Raw genomic sequence first — 22,697 nt, 5'->3', positions numbered from 1 at the left:
TTTGAACTCCAGATCTACTTTAAGCAGAATTTGGGGGTAACAGTTCTCAGAAGGCTCCAAGAGCTTTATGCACCTATATTCACCAGCATCTGCTATGCCATCTGGATTGCAATCCGTACACCCGTATCCTGCCTCACATTTTCTCTCCCCTCATAATCAGGCACCGTAAAATACTACGGCGGGTGAGCAGCAAGGCGGCACTTCCCCACAAACTATGCGCACAGGAACTTGCAACAGCTGGTAAGATGGACATGGCAGGCCTCCGTCTCCTTGCGCAAGGAGAAGTAGTGGCAGCTGTACACGAACACAAATGAGTTCATAAACCTCTTCCCCTGATCCTCATCCCACCCAATATTATAGCAGAGGTCAATTCAGCCAAGAAAAAATGGCCTTAATCCTGCTTTTTCAAGAACAGAGGAGTCCAATGACATGGCCCTAGAAAAGTTCGACCTGGGATAAAATCCAGCATCACACATTTGGCTTAAAGTGCGCTAACTTCCCATACTCAAAAAGCAGAACCCACTCTGTAGCAGTGTGGAAATGTACTTAGTTGAGATGATGTCTGTACTCTTTAAGGGTCCCTGGAATGCTGGCTAGCTATCTGTTGACAGTCTGCTTAGTTGCGGTGTCAGATTTAGCTAGCTCCCTGAGTTTAAATAATGTCCGTCGCCCCCCTTCATATTAGATTTAAAATTTCCATAGTGCTGGCTCTTCAGAGAATAGGGAAGCTTTTGTGGAATGTTGCCCGGGAACATGCTGAGAGATAGGAACTATTGATCGGGTCGTAACTGAACTCCCAATGAAAACCCCTTTGATGCAGGTAAAACTCTGGTGCTGTCCTTAGAATAATTTCTGCAGGGAGGAGATACACATCCCAAGGGTGCCTCGGGTCTGTTGCACTGAAGTGCAGAGGCAGCGCACTTGAGAGGGATGCGATGAACTCATGGGACGCTGCCACAAGATCGCAAGAACTGGGTGCCGTTGCGCTCAGCTCCTGCTTGCAGACTTCCAGTGGGAATCTGTGAGAACAGATCTGTTTTCCCACTGTGAGAACAGGATGCTGGACAAGATGGGACTTTGGCCTGAACCAGCAGAACTCTTCTTATGTTCCTACAAACGCCAGCTGATAAAGCTGCCGCAAGATCCCTCCAGCACCTTGAGAAATTAATGATGCATTGCAAAGCACCAGTAGCGTGCAGAGTCAGCAAAGCACCATCTCAGACATGGTAGACCTCTTCTTCCAAGGTGTGGTTCACTTCCCCGCGTAGGTGGCTGAAGGTGTTGTTCCGCAGGATTTGCCAACCGCGGTGGAAACTACTCTGGGTTGTGCTCCGCGAGACGGTTGGAGACGGTTCCTTCCGGAAAAGATCGTCCAGCTCTAGCTTCCCGGATAACTTGTCCAGATCCTCTTTGTCTTGGCCCTTAAAGGCCTCTGCATAGCGAAGCATCTTCTGCTTGCTGGCATCCAAACGCTCTTCCACCCTGCGCGGATTAGAAACAATGAGGTGAAGGACTCAAGCTTGGTGTTATCAGCAGGAAGCTCTAACCAACAGAGCTGCAAGTCACTTAATGGTCTGACTTATCTGCTTCCTATGTTGCCATTAGATAGAAGACAGATGATAGATAGATAGATAGATGATAGATAGATAGATAGATAGATAGATAGATAGATAGATAGATAGATGATAGATAGATAGATGATAGATAGATCAGGCTTCCTCAACCTCGGCCCTCCAGATGTTTTGAGACTACAATTCCCATCATCCCTGACCACTGGTCCTGCTAGCTAGGGATCATGGGAGTTGTAGGCCAAAAACATCTGGAGGGCCGAGGTTGAGGAAGTCTGTGATAGACAGACAGATATATAGACGATACGATAGATAGACAGATGACAGACAACATAGCTGCAATTGCTGTGCCATCAAACTCATTCATTCTTGCATGCAAATACAGCACTAGACAAAAGGGACTCACCTGAGAAACCACCTGTCCCCTAGTCCGTACTCTCGCCCACAGATGCCAGAGCGAGGCCAGAGGCATCGTGGGAGTTTCCGCTCAAGCATGACTGTAGTGGCAACAACCTGAAGAAGAACAGAAGGTCAGGGGGCAATCCTTCGACTTGACAGGTTTGTATTCAGAAATCAATCTGTTTCAGATTATCTGAATTTTAAACTTTACTGGATGCAATTCAGATTAATAATGGAGAACAACTATTTTTAAAAAAAATATTAATGAAGTGATATTTGAGGTAATATAAGGCTGTAAGGTAACATCTAGATCATAGCTAGAGAAGCAGCAGCAGACACTATCAATAGCTACCATTTTTACACTCTCAATCTACAGGAAGCCAGTTTCATGACTCCGGGCAGGCGTGCCAGCCGAGGGGTTGTGAGGCACTTTGCCTCCCCCCTGAAATTCTTAAGGAGGGGGCTGGGCCCCCCCAATGTTGAGTGGTGGCATGGTGTGCCATGTCAGTGCATCACAGGATGTGGTGCATGATATCAGATGTCGGCCCCCTTCAATAGCAGGGCAAGTTGGCTCTCCTGATTGTGGCCCTCCTCAAAAAATTTGACCAAGTGCAGACTGAAGTGCTGAGAATTCTTGTTCAGAAATCCCCAGGCTGTCTACAGGACCAGAATTCCCAGGATTCCTTGCCTGGGAGCCATGGAACTCAAACCAGACTGAAACCAGTGTAAATTTGGACATGTGCTAAGCAAGCAGAGGTGGCCTTTGTAGCACTTCTCATTCTCGTGCCACTCGAATCTCTGCCATGCTCACATTATGTTCTCACCTGTGCTCTCCAAAGCTCATCCCGTTCGCTGGCCACCCGCCAGTGGGTGTCGCCCATCATGGCAATAAGCAGGTTCAGCATGAGCAGAGTGGCAATGATCGCAAAAGCAAAGTACACCACGCTGAACATGAAAGGCAGGTCCACTTCGTAGTTGGCAGGTCCGTCAATGATGGTCAGGAAGAGTTCGAAGGTGCTGAAGAGAGACATGGGGTAGTTGTAGAAATGTCCCACGCCATTAGGGTCCTCTGTCTGGAAGATGATGTAAAAGGCTGGTGGCGGAAGGAAGAAAGGACACAAAGAGGGCTGGTCAACTACAGAAGATGTCAAGGGAAAGGGCACAGGGTGCATTCTATTAATAATAACAATATTAGTAACAATAGCAGCAGTAATAATAATAATAATAAATAAATAAAGAATAATAATAACTGCCCTATACCCATAGATCTCAGAGCAATTCACAGCATAAAATCACAGTACAAAAAAATAGAAAATACATAATAAAAACAAAGACAACCCAGTAATCCCCCCTTCCACAACACGCTTTAAAAGGGCATCGGATGTACACCGGCCAAAGGCCTGGTTAAAGAGGAATGTTTTTTGGCCTGGTGCCAGGTGAACCTCTCTGGGGAGAGCGTTCGACAAACGGGGAGCCACTGCAGAAAAGGCCCTTTCTTGTGTTACCACCCTCCTGGCTTCTCATGGAGGAGGCACACGAATAAGGGCCTCAGAGGATGATTTCAGGGTCTGGGTAGGTCCATACGGAGAGAGGTGGTCCTTGATGTATTGTGCTTCTGAGCCGTTTAAGGCTTTATGGGTCAAAACCAGCACTTTCCAAAATTGTGTACTTTCCAGTTTACGGGCTGCATCTACTGTCACTGAACCTACACTATTGAAGGCACATTAACACCATGTCTTTTGCGTCTCTTTCCTAGCTTCCTTGCCTGTTGACTCCATGCCAATAGTACACAGTTCCCTGCTCTCTCAGGGTGAGGCTCCACTCCAGCTTTTTCCCCCTCCTTTGGTCTTTGCTCAGTTCCATACTCCTTCCACTCAGTTCTCTGCATCCACCACTACATCCTTCCTGAAGATCTCTTCTTCTTAATCTAGCACTGCCTCTGTCCCTCTTCCTTCAGGGACTCTATCTTTGGAAGCTCAGTTCCTCTGAGCTCCATTCTTGCCTAGTAAAAACTGATATGAATCCCCACGGCCACTCAATGCACCCATCCGTTTCTGTCTTACCTGATGCAAAGCCAAGTATCACAACCGCCATTAGGCCACAGAAGCGTATAAGATCTCCAAAGATCATCTAAAGGAAGGAGAGACATGAGATGTTGTGAAATCCAAGCTGTCCACAGCACAGTTATTTCCCACCCAATAAATATCTAGTTTGGACAATTAAAGGTAGACTAGGTAGGTTCGCGTGCTGTAAAGGTAAAGGGACCCCTGACCATTAGGTCCAGTCGTGACCGAATCTGGGGTTGCGGCGCTCATCTCGCTTTATTGGCAGAGGGAGCCGGTGTACAGCTTCTGGGTCATGTGGCCAGCATGACTAAGCCGCTTCTGGCGAACTAGAGCAGTGCACGGAAACGTTGTTTACCTTCCTGCCAGAGTGGTACCTATTTATCTACTTGCACTTTGACATGCTTTTGAACTGCTAGGTTGGCAGGAGCAGGGACCGAGCAATGGGAGCTCACCCCGTCGCGGGGATTCGAACCACCGACCTTCTGATCGGCAAGCCCTAGGCTCAGTGGTTTAACCCACAGCGCCACCCGCGTCCCTTCGCAGGCTGTAGCTATCCTCAAATTGCCAGCTCCAAATTGTTGGAACAGATAGGCCATTAGTCTGATTCAGCATGGCAACTCTTAGGAGGCTTTGGGGAAACTACTGTTGTCATTTAAGGCATTTTTCTCCTGCTTTTGGAGTCTATTCCTGCCATGGCCAGCCATTTTAGCCCTTTCTACGCAACAGAGTCTTCTGGAAGGAAGTTTAGATAGGAGGCAAATGGGAGGCAGAATCTTGAATTGATGTATCTGAATTTGCAACAAGGTCGGTGGCATTCCTCACCTTCTGTATCATAATTGTGAAGGGGCCAAGCATCTGAAACCCTCGAGCGAAATACATGATGTTGCACCAGCCCAGAACCAAGGCACAGGACATGGGTACCACCTCTCCATCGGTGCTTGTGAGTCGCATTACCATGGTCACCAGGATCAAACATGCATACACGATGCTGCAAAGGAAATGGTACGATCAGGAACGTGGACACCTACAGGTGGTTATCCCGCTGTCAGGGACTGGCTGGATGAGGAAGAGTGGTGGGAGCCGCCCACCCAAGAGCCCCCCAAGGAGGGCACAGAAGAAGGCAACTTAGATCCCAGATCCTGGTGGTGGAACACTGAAGAGCAGTCTGTAGAAGGGACAAGCTGGGAGGTGCTAGAAGCAGGGGATTGAGCAATCAAGAGGGGGCAGGAGAAGGAGAGCCTTCCAGGAAAGGCTTAGAAGCTGAGAGTCACAATGTGAGCGCAGACTCAGACAGAGAGGAATCAGGGGTTGGCCCTGATACACAGTGGCAGGACACTCCCAGTCCTGCGGGGTAGTCTCCCCCTCTGACATCTTGATCAAGAAGAATTCTGCACATGGCTGAGCAATGGGCCAGACAGGCCCAGAGGAGGAGTTCGCCCCCTTGACGCAGCCTTTGTCTGCTTGGGAGGGATCTAGTGTGAAAAGATAGAGGGGAAAGAATGGAGGTAGATTTTACTCTAGGAAAAACCCAGGGAACAACCTAGAGGCTATCGCTGCATCCTCTTGAGAGACTAGCTTCTCACTAGATTCTCTCAAAATTCCTCAGAACTACCAGCTGAGGAATAAAACTGACTAATTCACTCACATTTTGACTTCAAGCAGAAAATATTAGTTGCGACTCTCAGAGAGATTTCCAAAGAAAGAGATCTGGGATAGAAGAAGCCCATAAAAGGGGTGGGATGATGGGGAATAAGAGACAGAGAGCAGGTTAGTAAAGGAGGGTTTTTAATGAGTTTTGGAGATGTAGAGACTCACATGATGATGTGGAAAGGTCCTCCCAGGATGGTTCGTCCAAAATACTTAGTGGCTCCAACTCTTAGAATATCTGGAATCTAAAACAATTGCACCAGTTAGAAAGGAACAGCTGTTTTTCACCCAGAGCTGGAGCTACTTGTGCCCTCATAGCCATTTGGTCCAGCCCAGCAGCCTACCCTCATTATGATTACTTTTTTATTATGCTGCCTATTATTATGCTTTATATTATGTAATTATTATTATGCTCCATAAAATGTGTTCTTAATGTTGTACAACGTCCTGGGATCTTTTGGTAAATGGTGGTATATAACACCACCACCACCTTGGGCTTTTCCGTATCCTAGGTACCAGTTTAAGGGTCAAAGTGTGTTAGGGAGGAGATTAAGATCTGTTGTGGAAGTGATATGGTCCCCAAAATAAGTAATTTTAAAATATAAGCTTCCCCGAGTCTATTGAATAAAGTCAAGCATAGATCACATGGATAGTAGTGGCAAGGTAGAATCTACTCTAGAAATTTGGGGTGTATTGGTCAAACACTTCCAAACAGGCAGCATAAATACCTCAAACTATATTTGACTCAGTGCATAAAATCAACAACAAGTTGGATTGCCTTCTTTCAGTCTGCAAGATAGGTAGCTGCTGATTATAGTAATCAAGTCATGTATAGTTTGCACTGTTGTTTGCTAGCAGTTGGAAGTGCTTGGGCCAAACTACAGGGCCCATGGTTTTCTGGAGAAAGTGTTGACAACTGAACTGGTTTCAAAATTTTATAATCTAGATATGCTCTATTGAAGCACAACAGTTCAGTGCCGACCCAAATGGAAGAGGGAGCTCCTGGACTGGTTTTGGTTTCGTTTGAACAATAGCTGTTGCTGGTTTTCCTCACCTCGAGGAGCAAAATTGCCATGGCTCCTATCACAGTGATTAACTCCCCCACCAGCCTGAGATGATCTTCATATGTCTGATAGGACTCCTAAAAACAGAGAAGAGAGGACGACTGGTTAGTGAACGAATAAGGAGATGAGAAAGCCCTGAAAAAGCGACACATTGAACTTGGAAAGGCTCAACCCTTGATTCCCCCCCCCATTGCTTCTAGGCATCTTAAAAAAAAAAAAAAAGTTTTGATTTTTACATTGCTTTGTATTCATATTCTTCTGTTTTCTTTCTGTTCTTGTTTCAGCTTTGAAAGTTCATAAACGTTGTTTACTTTGCACTTTGCAGGCACAATTAATAACTTTAAAAAGACCACAGCCAATAAACTTTTACATGGATAAATACATAGTTGGAATGCACCCGGGTTTCCTGGATTATCTCTTTGCCATCTCCAAATTCTTCCTATGGCGATAGATGCAAGACAAGGCAATAAACTTCCTGAGATGGAAGAGTGGATTGATGCCATCCAGGTGGGGAGATGCAATTTTTCAAAATGTGGAACTTCAGGGAGAAAGGTTCCAGCCTAGCTGTGTCTCTGCTATGGTAGTTATTTTAAGTATTAAAAGGTAAAGGACCCCTGACAGTTAAGTCCACTTGCGAATGTCTCTGGGGTTGCGGTGCTTGACGTTTGTCCGCAGACAGTTTTTCCGGGTTATGTGGCCAGCATGACTAAGCCACTTCTGGTGAAACCAGAGCAGCACATGGAAATGCCATTTACCTTCCTGCTGGAGTGGTACCTATTTATCTACTTGCACTTTGACATGCTTTCGAACTGCTAGCTTGGCAGGAGTCCTAGGCTCAGTGGTTTAGACCACAGCGCCACCCGCGTCCCTTAAAATAAAGTATGGATGTTTTCAAAAGTGAGATACGGCTTTCCTCACCTGCAATCTTAAATGGTATAAAGCACTTTTAATTCTTTTAGGGTTTTACTATTTGTTCCTGCCTCGTTTTGCAGCATGCATGGATTCACTGAGAAACGAGGACCAATAGAACAGGCCTGTTTATTTATATAAGAGGCTATTAACAAAAATAATTGAATTTTAACAGAGGGAACCACATACATACACACCTGCACTGTTTTCTGCACGGCAATGGTCATGTCCCGCTCATCTGTTTGATTTTCTGACCGTGATTTCAGAGGTCTATAAATGCAGGACAGGGTGAAGCAGATAATGTACAGGACATAAAATAATGCTAGGAAGCAGAAGTATGGGCGCCCGTAAGTGTTCCACTTCAGACTCACAAGCTCCTTAACTGGAGTGATGTCTAGGATGCGACGAGCCTGTTGGGAAGAAGCAGAGATTGAGTTTAGCTCCAAAAGACATTTCTTACCGGGACACAGTTTGAAGGGAGGATGGAAGAAACACATTTCTACAAAAAAAATGTATCTCCACAAAGCTCTCTCTCTCCTTCTCTCTCCTTTCCATCCCAAGTGAGGGCGAATTCTTAGAGGAGAATGAGTGCAGATCTCTGCAAACATTTGGCAGGGCTGCTTTCCAAAGCATGAACAAAAGGGTTAGACTGCTTATCTGTCGTGAACAGGGATGGAGGAGAAATATGATTCAGTTCACATTTAAAGCTGAATCTCTCAGATCTGTACTTTCTGAAACAACATACAGTCTTTGAAATTCCACACTGATCTGAATTTTGTGATGGAGTTCTCCAAGCGACAGTTGTTTACAAAAATGCATGCATCAGGGGGACATTAAAAAAATTAAGATGCTAGTGGAAGTTAACATACAAAAAATGCATTCACTCAGGGGAAATAGCATATAGAAATGCGTTTATTAGGAGAAATTCACCCTAAAACTCTGATGATTTTCAAACTGCTGCAAAACATAAGAAAACTGAATTTTAGCTTGGGCAAATGAGAAACTAGGAAAATTTAAATGGACAGTTCATTCCATCCCTAGTCTTGAGTGGTTGTGTGTATATGTCCTGGTGCAACAGAGAGCACATTAGATGGCTGTAGGTAGAGGTGGGGGGCGCAGATATGAAGAGCTCTGCCTTTTTCTGCTTAAAGGGGAAGCTCTCTGCCACAACACCTAGATTGTGTTATTCTTTGCCCTTCGCAACACTCAAATTCTGCCTCTTCTTTGAAGGATTCAGCTTTATATCTTAAGTCACCATTCCCTGCTGAAAGGAACCCTAAGTAGACATATTACAACATTTCCTGGTGGGCCAAGAAAGTGAACAAGAGTGGCAAGGGATTTTTAAAAAGGTGGGGGAGAGTTAAAGGGTCATAGGTCAGGGCTAGGGAGCCTGTGGTTCTCTGGATGTTGCTAGCCTCCAAATCCCACCACCCCTAAGCATTAGAATTGCTGGCTGGGGTCGAAGGGAGCTGGAACGCAACAACATCTGGAAGGCCACAGGTTCCTCATCCAGGGAAAAGAGGCCTTCAATGGCAAACATGTTGCTGTGAACAGAAGGCGCATAAAGTTAGCAATAAAAGGGAGGATGGAACACAGAGGTGGGGAAGTTTGCTCACCAGGCTGCGAAGGCAATCTTTTTTTATTGGAGTTTTAACAGCCAGCATAAATGCAACTTTGCTTATCTGAAACCGCCACCCAAGATTTACAATAATATAGGTGCCAAAAAGGTAGAACAGGGGAGGGAAAGTGGAAAATGTTTACAGAACAATGTGGAAAATGGGATTATAGCTTCTCGTGACTTCTGCTAGCAACTGATGTCATTAATAGATAGGCCCAAAGCGCTGTACGACACATACTTCAATGGGGATGCCAGATAATACCTTCGTTATGTGCTGGTGCTTGCAAGAGATCTGCTACCTTGCCATGAGAAATTAATTTAATAAAAGAGAGGCAACCTCGGACAGGGGCAGGCAGATGGGAGAGAGGGATGGTGGAAGCAGGCACTTCCACATGGCAGTTTACTGCTAAGTGTTGCTAATCCAAGCACGTTTTGGGCAAAACCATCAGTCCAATTGGCCATATCCTATGCACAAGCTCAGTATCCCTTTGTTGGTGGATACCGTACATGTTTTGTGCAGCTTCCACAGGACATCATCCTTATCAAAATGTCATGCCATATCATTTCCACCATTTAATCTGGATTTATACCGTTTCCAGGGATTAAACAGGGAAACAAAGTCCAAAATCATGTGGCAGGAACTCCAGTTTACTGTTAAAACATGAAATTGTGCTGATGTGTATACAGTACAGGCTGACGCTTACCCATGGGTGGTATCTAGGATTTGTAATTTATGCTCAGAGGCAAATCCTATAAATGAAGTATGAAGCAGCAGAGGGTGCATGGGGGCGTTAATTACTGTATTTTTTGCTCTTTAAGACGCACCAGACCATAAGACGCACCTAGTTTTTGGAGGAGGAAAACAAGAAAAAAAATATTCTGAATCTCAGAAGCCAGAACAACAAGAGGGATTCCTGCGCAGTGAAAGCAGCGATCCCTCTTGCTGTTCTGGCTTCTGGGATAGCTGCGCAGCCTGCATTCGCTCCATAAGATGCACACACATTTCCCCTTACTTTTTAGGAGGGAAAAAGTGAGTCTTATAGAGCAAAAAATACGGTACTCTCTAGGGCTAGTTATAGCTCTAAATGCATAGGAGATCTGAAACAAACCTATAATGAAAAAGAAAGGGAAAGAAGGACAACATTGTGCAAGCCAGAGCGTCGTGCTGCAGTGTTGGGTGTAGTCAAAGACCAAGGCTGCATATGTGAATGTGCTTCCAGCCACGTTCCATAGCGCCATTTCATGTTTATGATAGTGCAAAGAGGTCAAAAAAAGAAACTAAGGTACGGTGACGTCAAATGTCCCAAATCATACAGGCGAGCTGGTTGATAACAGTTGCTGCCACAAAGCCATTTCACAGGCCTATTGTGTGAGGAGTATTTCCCATGTAATAAACAAGCCATAGAATTTAATGGGAAGACTGCCAAGCAGCATATGGAACTTTCACAGCAGGGTTTGCAAAGTCTTAACAGGCAAACCCATTTGCTTTTCAGGGGCAACAGAGCTGCGTTGCCAGAGTTCAAACCTGGAAAATTTGGAGTACAAAGCATGTACTGTATCACTGAGCTGTAGTCTTAAGCAGTTGCAGTTTGCAACGGTTATTATACACACACACACACACACACACATGCTTTTTTCAAATGGGGTTTTCAGTAAATCAATGGCCAAGGCTTCAGAATAATTGGCTATTCTTTGCAGCTTAGGAGCCCTTGTTATTACTGTATTTTCAGGCTCAGAGGCCAAATCCAAGGCGCTGCCTCTGACCAAACCTGTGCTTCTGCTTCTGAATTTTACTCATGGGAAGATTCTGGATCATATGAAAAGTGACAGTCTAGCCCTAGCAGCCACCCTAGCCCTGTTGCAGCTTCCCAACAGCCTATACTGAATGATGGGCATCCTGGGGGAAAAGAAAGGTTGCAGTATGTAGTGGGGTTCTTAGGAGGCCAGAGGGGTAGAAGCAGTTTGCAGTGGGAGGAGGAAAACAAACAGGAAAATAAAGGACCAATGACGCTAACTTGGCCAAGTTTCATGAGGCTAGATGTGTGTGCATTAAGGCTTCATTATCCCACCGAATCCACTGCAATTAGTAATGCGAGCATTTCAGGCAGCTTCTTGGATCTTTAAGGATATTCCACAATGCAACTTACACTTTGAGATAGATTGCAAAGCCCCAGAATACACAACTGCCATTCCCTTCCCTTCCTAATGAAGGCTGGAAGACAATAGGGGACACAGGGCCAGCTTGCCAGAGGCTGAAGGCTACTGTGCAGAGGCTTCTCCTGTAATTCTTAGAGGTACTTGAGACATTTCAAAACAGACTTTTTTCCTTTTGACTTGAAGAAAGCACTGAACTTTGCTACGATATCTCTAGAATTCTGTTCCGAGAGGAAAAGCAACGTAAAGCAAGGAAGCATGCCTATGTGTTTGAAAAAGAACTCTGCATGCCGTGCCGAACTGGCAAATTTAACGATGGAAATTAAGAGATCAAGAAGAGGCAGACTTTAAGGAGGAGTGGAAACCTTTTGAGGAATATTTAAAGAATTGTTGTAAACATGTAAAAACACAGGATTTGAATGAAGAACAGCAGTTGAATACTTGTTGGAGAATGGTGTGGAAAAGATAAGGTACAGAATATTAATAATATGCAGCAATTTTAGAAATTACGGGGGAAACCATGGAGGGGGAATGTGAAACGAATGTGTATCTGGAAAGTACAGTGGTATCTTGGTTCCTGAACAGCTTGGCTCCTGAACGCTGCAAACCCAGAAGCGTTCCTGTTCACAAATGTTTTTGGGAAGACGAATGTCCAATGCGGCTTCCAGTTGAGTGCAGGAAGCTCCTGCAACCAATCGGTAGCTGTGCCTTGGTTTTCAAACAGTTTCGGGAGTCAAACGGACTCCCAGAACAGATTAAGTTCAAGAACCAAGGTATCACTGTATGTATTAATTTGTAAACTTTTGAAATTAAGAAATATATATATATTAAAGAGCTCTGCATGCCGGTAACGCATAATTCTGTCCTTTCCCAAGTTGGTATTTCTGGACGTTAAAAGAACATCTCCATCAATACAAACTGCTCAAACCTTGTAATGCTTTGGTAGCCAATATTGTGCGTATTACAGCCTACTTAATTTCACTGAGAAAACAGAAAAGCGCACAGCCCATTTAGCCTGGAAAGCTACAGTGTCACCTGCAGCTTCAGCAATGTTCCAACGGACAGTTTGTGTATTTGCAGTGCAAGGCTGCATTCTTTCACTCTGTCCCACAAAGTTGAAGTCCGTGATGCAAATCCTGTTCTGGAATCCCACCACTTTTCCTCCTTCTTCCTTTCATCAGCTGGCCAAGGAAGTCCTAAGCACTGTGGATTGTACGAACAGCTGGGATAAGGACCACTCAGATTGCTCCTTCCATATTACCAGCACAAGTCCTCTTTTCCACAAAGACTAAAAAAAAAAAGGATCTGAGCTCCACAGTACCTCTCTTCTCTTGGTTGAGACAATAAGCTCTAGAAAAGGCTGGTCTTCGTTCCAGGAGTCAATTTCCGTGAGGTCGTAGAAAATGTTGTTAATGGGCCCAAAGGACCACATCACGTGCTTTCGCTTCTGCATAAGGTGCTGGAACATCTGAAGAAAGACAGCAAGGGTTACAGAAAATCCAAGACTTGGTGCTGGACTGTTTGGGTTGGAGGACAGAGCTTATTGTTGTCATTTGGGTGAAAATTCATGGACCCCAAAACCTACTTAATTTGCACTTCCTGAAACAATATTTGAACTGACGAAACCCAGCTACCTTTGAAATTTTTGTACTTGTTCGCCTAACTGGGCACGAGCAAACCTGGAAGCCAAGCCCGGTGCATAATTAATCTACTGTACACATTTCAGAATACAGTGGTACCTCGGGTTACATACGCTTCAGGTTACATACGCTACAGGTTACAGACTCCGCTAACCCAGAAATAGTGCTTCAGGTTAAGAACTTTGTTCCAGGTTGAGTACAGAAATCATGCTTCGGCGGCACGGCAGCAGCGCGAGGCCCCATTAGCTAAAGTGGTGCTTCAGGTTAAGAACAGTTTCAGGTTAAGAACAGACCTCCGGAACGAATTAAGTGTTAGGATATTTCCGTTCCACCTTAAAAGGGAGCAGGATGTTTGTGTCACAGCCTGCGTATTTCCTGTTCACAGGATGTTTATGTTTGCTATTGCTTTCGTTCTGTCTCTGTCGAAGACACTGTCGCAGGCAGTCATGTCTTTCTTTGTTCTGATCAACGCTGAATAAAAGCTTGTAAATAATGCTCTCCTGAGTGGGACTTCTGGCTGTGCATTATCTGCTGATAAGGGTGTGCATGAGCCCTGGAATGTGGCAAGATATTTTCAGGAAACTCATGTCGCTAATCGCTCATACTGCGTGACTGCGGGAGATCGATGGATCGTCTGGCAGCCGGCTTGGGGGCCATGATGGACTTTATCTCCCTGGCAGTATCCCAACATTAAGTACTTAACCCGAGGTACCACTGTAGTTGTTTTGCAATGATCTTGTTTACCAATCCAGTTTTGCAAACTGGAGTGAGGTAGGAAAGGGGATCCACAAATCACTAAAATTTATTGGTTGTGCAAATAATTTTTCTACATGTGCCCACAAATTTGAAATTCCATTTGCTTTAAAATCACTTTTTTCCCCCTTCAAGGTGTCTCCCACATTGATTAGTTGGACTGTGTGCTCACCACAGTGTTGCCCTCGACTCCAGCCAGTTTGAATGGAGTGAGGCCTTCGTGGTTTTGGATCAAGTCGAAAGGTCCCAGGCCAGCCTCTCGTTTGTCGTAGGCAAGAAGCAGACTGTACATCTGGCAGGCAAAGGTCCTGTTGGGTTGAAGTACCAGGACATGAAGAACAGTGTTACCTGAAATGGAAACAGCATAAGAGAACCATATTCAGGGAACTGAAGTTACGAAACACAGCAGTTGAGTGATAATGCTTACTGTGCGAATATCAGATTATTTGGTAAAGCTCTGCTCAGATGTGATCAGTAGATTTAAACCAATGGAAGTATTTGATTAAATCAATGTTAAACTGATGGGGCCAATTTTAAAGATTGTGGCTGAGCACCGCCTGGCATTTTTTTGAGGCTATTTCAGCTGTGGTGTGTCACAGGCAATGAAAAATAACGCACTAAAAATGTCCTTTTTAAGAAAGAATAGAAACTAGAATTAAAATTGTAAAGAAAAACCCACTTCATAAACAAGATAAATTGCACCTGTATCATCCTTTGTCTAATAATGGGCTACTGGTCATTTGTCACACACTTGTAACTGGTTCATTGATCGGGCAAATATACACATATAAAATTATCACCTCCTCAATATATGAACACTTTTGTGATACACTGCTTTGTTTTATTTATTTAATTACATTTCTATTCTGCCCTTCATCCAAAGCTCACAGGGCGGTTTACAATATTAAAACACAAAAATACAGAACATAGTAACAAATGAAAACAATACCACCCCAGTTTAAAAGGTCATAGATTGTTTAATCAGCTTAAGGCTAATTAGTATTGAGGGGCTGGTATGTAAATATAAATTGCCTGATCCATGAATCAGTTAAAAGCATGCAATCATTATAGCAATGCATGTCTTAATCTAATAACATCCCTCTTTCTTAGACAAGGAATGGTGCAGGTGTGATTTGTCCGGCTTACGGGTGAGTTTGCAGATGTCTTCCACCTCAAATTTTAACTCATTGGCTTCTACCATGATCAACCCCCCCAAAAAAAATATTTGCCCCATTTTACTAAAAAGAATAAATTATCCTTCTGACTGCAGGTCTCTTACCTAGAGAATCTTGTGCCCTTATATCGGCTCCATTTTCCACCAAGAGGCTCACAATTTCCTCATTTCCTGTGCAGGCGGCAAAGGATAAAATATGCTCCCCTGAAGATGAATATAAGGGACAAAACAGGATTAAAACAAGACCCAAGCCTTTGGAGGGGGAGGGGATATTTCTCTGAAGTTTAGTAATTAAGGCTATAACATTTGGCTGGCTCACTGGTTGAACCAGCGTTTGACAACCTGGTGGCGTCCAGATGTTTTGACTACAGTTCCCATCATCCTCAGGAGCACCTGATGGCTGGGGATGACAGGAGTTGTGGTCCAAAACATCTGGAAGGTACCAAGTTGGAAAAGTCTGGTTAGACTATTTTTTCATTAATAAGGTGCCCCCTGATTAATCACACAGAAGATACAGGTGGTTACAAAAGCTGTAGGTGATGGCTGCCTTCTTAGAAGAGACATTCCTCCTTTTTTCATGCAGAGAATGCCTCTTCTAAGATTGTGCCTGCTGTGGGACATTTATGCATCTGTAATGGTTCTATCTATGGGACGCGGGTGGCGCTGTGGGTAAAACCTCAGCACCTAGAGCTTGCCGATCGCATGGTCGGCGGTCCGAATCCTCGCAGCGGGGTGAGCTCCTGTCTTTCGGTCCCAGCTCCTGCCCACCTAGCAGTTCGAAAGCACTCCTAAGTGCAAGTAGATAAATAGGTACCGCCTTATAGCGGGAAGGTAAGCGGTGTTTCCGCGTGCTGCACTGGTGCCGGTTCGCCGGAGCAGCATCATCACACTGGCCACGTGACCCGGAAGTGTCTCCAGACAGCGCTGGCCCTTGGCTTCTTAAGTGAGATGGGCGCACAACCCTAGAGTCGGACACGACCGGCCCGTATGGGCAGGGGTACCTTTACCGAATGGTTCTATCTAGCAGCATGAAGGGGGTAAATCCTTATCTCAACAAAGCAGATCATTGGAAGCGTGGGTCGGGGAGGTATCAGGCTGAGATTTAAATAGTCATGCCATTTGTAATTGGGGCTGGAGGAGACTTTTGCCTAGAACAAGTTGGTTTTTATGGTTGGGACAGTGTTGTCTTCCTTCCTTCCTTCCTTCCTTCCTTCCTTCCTTTCTTTCTTTCTTTCTTCCTTTCTTTCTTTCTTTCTTTCTTTCTTTCTTTCTTTTCCAATGCAACTGGTGCCAAGGGTGTTTTGTCTTATCACTTGGTGACTTGTCTGTATGAATTGGGCATTATTACAGCCATAGATGTCACACCCAACATTACTAGGAACTATATTAAAGGTAAAGGTAAAGGGACCCCTGACCATTAGGTCCAGTCATGACTGACTCTGGGGTTGCGGCGCTCATCTCGCTTTATTGGCTGAGGGACCGGCGTACAGCTTCTGGGTCATGTGGCCAGCATGACTAAGCCGCTTCTGGCGAACAAGAGCAGCGCACGGAAACGCTGTTTACCTTCCCGCTGGAGTGGTACCTATTTATCTACTTGCACTTTTGGGGGTGCTTTCGAAGTGCTAGGTTGGCAGGAGCAAGGACCAAACAACAGGAGCTCACCCCGTTGCGGGGATTTGAACCGCCGACCTTCTGATCGGCAAGCCCTAGGCTCTCTGGTTTAACCCACAGCGCCACCCGCGTCCCTCTGTATTGCTTGTTGCTAAACAGCAATTCTAGATGTGAAGGGCAGAGCCGCTGTCTGAACTTGCTTGGGGTGCTGGTTTTGAACAGAGACACCAAATTGTCCCCTGCATTGCAGAAGCCCGACTGACCTCCACTAGGAGTTGGGCATTCAGCCCTGGGAGTAGCATGGGGAGTGTTCACGCAACACACGAACGTGTCAAGACACACAGTTTGGAAAGCTCTGCTAAACCTTGTCGGGCACAACATTTCTACCAGTTACCAGAAGCAATCCCGTTCTTTGGAGCAGCCGATGCAAATCATACCAAAGTAGAAGAGGCTTTTGGGGTTGCGCCTGAAGAAGAGTCCCGTAGCTCGAGGAGTGGAGATGTGAGCCCCTTTCTTGACCAGACATTTCGCTAGGTTTATATTCTGATTGATCGCTGCAATGTGGAGAGGTGTTTGTCCTGCAATTCACATTAAACAAACAAAGCAAACCTTCCGTTAAAGACTCGCACCAGGACATTCTCTGCACCAATCCTGTGGGAGTGTTACTCTGTCAATTGCTAGCAGACTTGATAGCAACATTTTGTTTTTCGGAGCCATTAAAAAACAACATGGGTAAGTTTCACCTAACCAGCCCTATCAACAGATGGCTACTAAAGGAATTGCATTTGTGCAAGGGGGCTTTCCCCCTTTCCTCCTCCTGCATCCCCCAAATTTGCTTGAGGAGTTAAGAGAACCCCTTGGATCAACACATGGGATGGAGGAGAGAGGGAGATCCTTCCATCTGGGAAGCTGAAATGCTTTCACAAACAGAACAATTGGAAGTGCACAACACTGAATTCCACCCCATGCTTCAGAGGATTTATTTAATGAGAAAAATAATGACCCACATCTTTTGAATCCTGTATTTGGGATTTCCATCTCTCTCTAAAACCATTTCCGCTGCACTACCCTTTATCAGCTATTGCAAAAGCAAAAGCACAAACTTCCACTCATTGTCATACATGCCTTTTGTCTGTTGTTATCCATTTCACATTATGATACAAGTTTGCAAATATTGTAACTGCTCATCTTTTTCTATGTGAATTGCAACCTGCATTTTGACAGCAATTACCTTCATAGAGTTCTGACGTCATCTTTTCATTAATGAGTTCTGGAGCCAGCTCCAGGAGCACCTCTGCAGCTTCCGTGTTATCGTAGAGAGCAGCTATGTGCAGGGCTGTTTCCCCCACCGCTCCTGCACAGGACGAGGAAAACACAAAGGTCACCTAAGACTGAACTGCACTTAGGGCCGAGCTAGACATCTATGCATCCAGGTGCCTGACTTGTTCACATTTAAGCCCGTGGATGGATGAAAAATTCTGATTTTTATAGTGAAAAGGGGACATGTTGAGTGAGTGAGTGAGCAAAGTTACATGCTCCCCTCCTCAAATTCCATTGTTTCAGACACTTTTCTCCCAACTCAAACTCTGGTAGAGGTGGGCAGAAAGAAGAGTGTCTGTAAGTCAGGGATAGTCAATGTGGTGTTCATCAGTTGTTGTTAAACTACAACTTCTATCATCCTTTTGGACTACAACTTCCATTATCCATGACCTTTGCCCATGCTTTCTGGAGCTGTAATCCAGTATCATCTGGAGGGCACCACATTGGCTACGTCTCGTTTGTGACAGGGAGGGGACAAGGGATGGTTTAGTTCCCCCCGCACATATGCCCCCTTTTGCTGTGAAAATTAGACCCTCTGACCCTCCCCCCTTTGTGAACATGGTGGCCATGTGACCCAAAAAGGGGGGGGGGCTGTTTCCCCTATCCCTCTAGTTTGGCTTGTAATTACAACTAAAGATAAAGAATGTACCCAAGGGATACGGGGCATTTGAGAAGTGTCTCACCTTAGGGCACCAGCCTAGATAGTACAAACTAGGCTGTAGTACCAATGCAATTGGACAGAACCAAAGCTAAAACATTGCAGGTGCTTGGACTAAATGACCCTCATGGTCCCTTCCAACTCTAAAATTATTTGATTTTATGATAGGTCAAGGCAATTTATTTTAATGTGGCTCTTCAGTGGACCCTCTCATTGGTAGGGGTCTAGGAGAAGTAAAAGTAAAGGTAAAGGGACCCCTGGCCATTAGGCCCAGTCGCGGACGACTCTGGGGTTGTGGCGCTCATCTCGCTTTATTGGCCGAGGGAGCTGTCGTACAGCTTCCGCGTCATGTGGCCAGCATGACTAAGCCGCTTCTGGTGAACCAGAGCAGCACACAGAAACGCCGTTTACCTTCCCGCTGGAGTGGTACCTATTTATCTACTTGCACTTTGACGTGCTTTCCAACTGCTAGGTTGGCAGGAGCAGGGACTGAGCAACGGGAGCTCACCCCATCACGGGGATTCGAACCCCCGACCTTCTGATTGGCAAGTCCTAGGCTCTGTGGTTTACACCACAGTGCCACCCGCGTCCCAGGATAAGTACCTCTTTGCAAAACATCACAGGCACCTTCCGAGATCAATTTCCTGATGAGCTGGACATTGTTCTCCTTGGCAGCCAGAAGGAGTGGAGTCTCCCAGATCCTGCAGATGAGAGAGAAAGAAAGAAGAAAAAAAACTATTCACATTTTGCTCCAGTGAGAAATTAGCTCTTGAAGTTCAAGATTAGTTATGGGGGCTGGCAGCGTATGCTCTCTTCACAAGGATGGAAGGAAAGGGTGTGAATGGGAAGGAATAATAATAATAATAATAGGTATGATCCTGTGGTGTTTGCAGAAATCCAGAATCTAACAAAGGAGAAGAGGAAAAAACAACAGTCCATATGGCGAATGAAGGGTCTTATCAGCTTCTGCAGTATTTATCTGAGGCCACACAGGGGCAGTACAGAGGCAGAAGAAAGATGCAGATTCAACAGGGTTTTATGGCTGCAATTAGTCTTTTGCCACAAACTCAGCACTCTAGAAGCTAGTAAAAGTATTATGGGGTTGGCTTTCATTGGCCTAAGTTTGTCAAAATAAGGAAAACCTCAAATGCACCTAACCGGGGTTGTTATGCTCCAAGAGGCATTTTTTTCAGCAGTTGTGGGGTCAGTCATTGTGATATACATTACAATTTAGTAGCTGTTTTATATAAGCAGCAATAGGGTGACCTTTACCCTGATGGAATTATAACTACTCTGCTATTGAACATAGCATATTGAAAAGGCTTTCTTTTTCTGATTCCAAATGCAAGGAACAAAAGTCTTCATGAGTTTATGCAACTTGGGAGGAATTCCACCAGCCAGCCATCCTCATGCCATACAGTTCCACAAGCAGCAAGTGCACAGATATCAGGCAACTGGCTCTAACTGGCTTTAAAATCTCAGCAGAAGAGGGTCAAGGACTGTCAACAAGATCAAGACCTTTAAACCCATGGAATGGCTAGGGAGGGAGTTGGAGGAAGACCAAAGAAACCCCTGCTTTACCCCACTACAAGAGAGAGGGATCCGCCTTCCTGTAACAAGAACTACAAACCTTTTATTTATGCAGTGTTAAAGGTTTACACACAAACAACAGGGGGAAATGAGCAAACACAACCAGCGTCCATTCCTAGGGGTTCCAACACCCTGAGGATACAGTGGTACCTCGGTTTTCGAACAGCTTGGTTCATGAACAACTTGGAACCCGAATGCTGCAAAACCGGACGTAGGTGTTCCAGTTTTCTAACTTTTTCGGAAGCCGAACGTGCTCTGTTTTGAGCCCCCCTGTGTTTCCTGTTGCACTGCTAATTTGCGTCCCCCCCCCCATTGTAATTCAAGCCTTCTGTTTCTAATTGCAATGTTCTAAGGTGATATTTGGAGATTATATTTGGTGCTTTTGTTTTTGCTATTTATTTTGTTTTGAGGCTTTTTCAGTTAATTTGTTTTGTGACTGTGTGGATCCCAGTTCAGCTACTGACTGATTGATTGTGTGACTGTGGAAATTGATAAAAGCCCCACCCCACCCCCAACAATGACTATCATCGGTGCAGGTAAGAAAAAATAATAATTTTAATTTTTATCATCTACAATGCTGTTTTATTTATTTTATAGTACACTACATTGATTATTGCTTTCATTTTATGGATCAATAGTCTCGTTAGATAGTAAAATTCATGTTAAATTGCTGTTTTAGGGGTGTTTTTAAAAGTCTGGAATGGATTAATCCGTTTTGCTTTACTTTCTATGGGAAAGCACGCCTTGGTTTTGGAATGCTTTGGTTTTGGAACAGACTTCTGGAACGGATTAAGTTTGAGAACCAATGTATTACAGAAGCCCTGAGAGTTAATAGTTTACAGCCATTCTGCTTTCTGGATAATAAATAAATGAAGTATACACATACCAAAATCACGGGTGTTATGGCCTCTTGTGGCGCTGTGGTCTAAACCACTGAGCCTCTTGGGCTTGCTGATCAGAAATTCGGCGGTTCAAATCCCTGTGACGGGGTGAATTCCCATTGCTCGGTCCCAGCTCCTGCCAACCTTGCAGTTCGAAAGCATGTCAAAGTGCAAGTAGATAAATAGGTACCACTCCAACGGGAAGGTAAACAGCATTTTCGTGCGCTGCTCTGGTTCGCCAGAAGCAGCTTAGTCATGCTGGCAACATGACCCGGAAAAACTGTCTGAAACTGTCTGCGGACAAACACCAGCTCCCTCGGTCTGTAAAGCGAGATGAGCGCCGCAACCCCAGAGTCATCCACAACTGGACTTAACTGTCAAGGGTCCTTTACCTTTACCTTTAATGACTAGACAGAGCTGGTCTCGTCTCCCTCAGACCTTTCCCCAAATGTATTATGGTGATGAACAAAGCACTTCCCTTTAAACGCAAGCCGTTTCCAAGTAATAACATTTATCATCTTAAACATCACTTTCAGATGGAGTGTTTTGCATACATTATCTCACAGTGACCTTTACGGCAACCCTGTGGCATTATCAGTATTATTATCACCCTCATATTACATGAGTGGTTTGACTAAGACCATTTAATGATCTCATGATGGCAAGGGGAGGATGTAGCGCCCTAACTTCAGCTCAGTCTCTTAGCAACTAGAGCAGCTGAAACCCCTTTGTAGCACTGGGCAAGTCATTGCTTGCAATCCTATGCACACAACTTGGGAATAAGCCTATTTTTTTCTGTAACTTAGCGGGAATTTCATAACTCGCCATTCTGAGCCATGGACACCATTTCAATAAACTCTTGTTCCTTAGATTTGCCTTGACCATTAATTAAGTGCTTTCTGTGAGTTTAAATGACGGCCAAGTAAATGCTTATAAACATAGCTGGTGTTGTAGGAAGTAGTCCTAAAATTTCCCCCACAAAAAATTGCTGAGGGTCTTAAAGGTATAGGCAAAGGGACCCCTGACCATTAGGTCCAGTCGTGACCGACTCTGGGGTTGTGGCGCTCATCTCGCTTTACTGACCGAGGTAGCTGGCGTACAGCTTCCAGGTCATGTGGCCAGCATGACTAAGCCACTTCTGGCAAACCAGAGCAGCGCACGGAAACGCCATCTACCTTCCTGCCAGAGCAGTACCTATTTATCTACTTGCACTTTTTGGGGTGCTTTCGAAGTGCTAGGTTGGCAGGAGCAGGGACCGAGCAACGGGAGCTCACCCCGTTGCGGGGATTCGAATCGCCGACCTTCTGATCGGCAAGTCCTAGGCTCTGTGGTTTAACCCACAGCGCCACCCGCGTCCCTTAAGGGTCTTAGTGGGCCACTTAATGATTTTTCTGCCTGTTGTAATAATTGAAATGTACCGTGCTAGATGCTGCATGATTTTTAATTGTTGTTGGGTTGGTTTGTTTTTACAGACATGCCAAAGACCACCTGATGGAAGCTCTCAGATCACTGATGGTCTGTGGACCACTGTTTGGGAAAGTCTGTTGAAGGTGATGCATGAGTACTTGTGGATAGCTCACTTGGTTAGACCATAGTGCTGATAATGCCAAGGTCACAGGTTCGATTCCCTTATGGGATACCTGCA

At 45.0% G+C, this 22,697-nt stretch overlaps 1 protein-coding gene across 1 annotated transcript in view; it reads right to left on the bottom strand.

Annotated features, from left to right (window-relative positions):
- Positions 1–370: 370 nt before the first annotated feature.
- LOC309521818 (transient receptor potential cation channel subfamily V member 6-like) overlaps positions 371–22,697 on the bottom strand; it is a gene marked incomplete at its 5' end in the record, with an annotated part of 33,305 nt that continues 10,978 nt past the window's right edge. Inside the window, 14 exons of the mRNA XM_082204779.1 lie at positions 371–1,482; positions 1,975–2,081; positions 2,792–3,060; positions 4,031–4,097; positions 4,856–5,021; positions 5,849–5,925; positions 6,735–6,821; positions 7,851–8,063; positions 12,747–12,893; positions 13,991–14,166; positions 15,098–15,196; positions 17,041–17,181; positions 17,835–17,957; positions 19,185–19,282. Coding sequence (XP_082060905.1) covers positions 1,218–1,482; positions 1,975–2,081; positions 2,792–3,060; positions 4,031–4,097; positions 4,856–5,021; positions 5,849–5,925; positions 6,735–6,821; positions 7,851–8,063; positions 12,747–12,893; positions 13,991–14,166; positions 15,098–15,196; positions 17,041–17,181; positions 17,835–17,957; positions 19,185–19,282 — 2,035 coding nt within the window. The 3' untranslated portion in view covers positions 371–1,217. The remainder of the gene's footprint in view (positions 1,483–1,974; positions 2,082–2,791; positions 3,061–4,030; positions 4,098–4,855; positions 5,022–5,848; positions 5,926–6,734; positions 6,822–7,850; positions 8,064–12,746; positions 12,894–13,990; positions 14,167–15,097; positions 15,197–17,040; positions 17,182–17,834; positions 17,958–19,184; positions 19,283–22,697) is intronic.

The sequence above is a fragment of the Podarcis vaucheri genome, assembly GCF_965113315.1.
Source record: "Podarcis vaucheri genome assembly, chromosome: 17".
Lineage (NCBI taxonomy): Eukaryota > Metazoa > Chordata > Lepidosauria > Squamata > Lacertidae > Podarcis > Podarcis vaucheri.
This window is presented reverse-complemented; position numbering and strand designations above follow the sequence as displayed.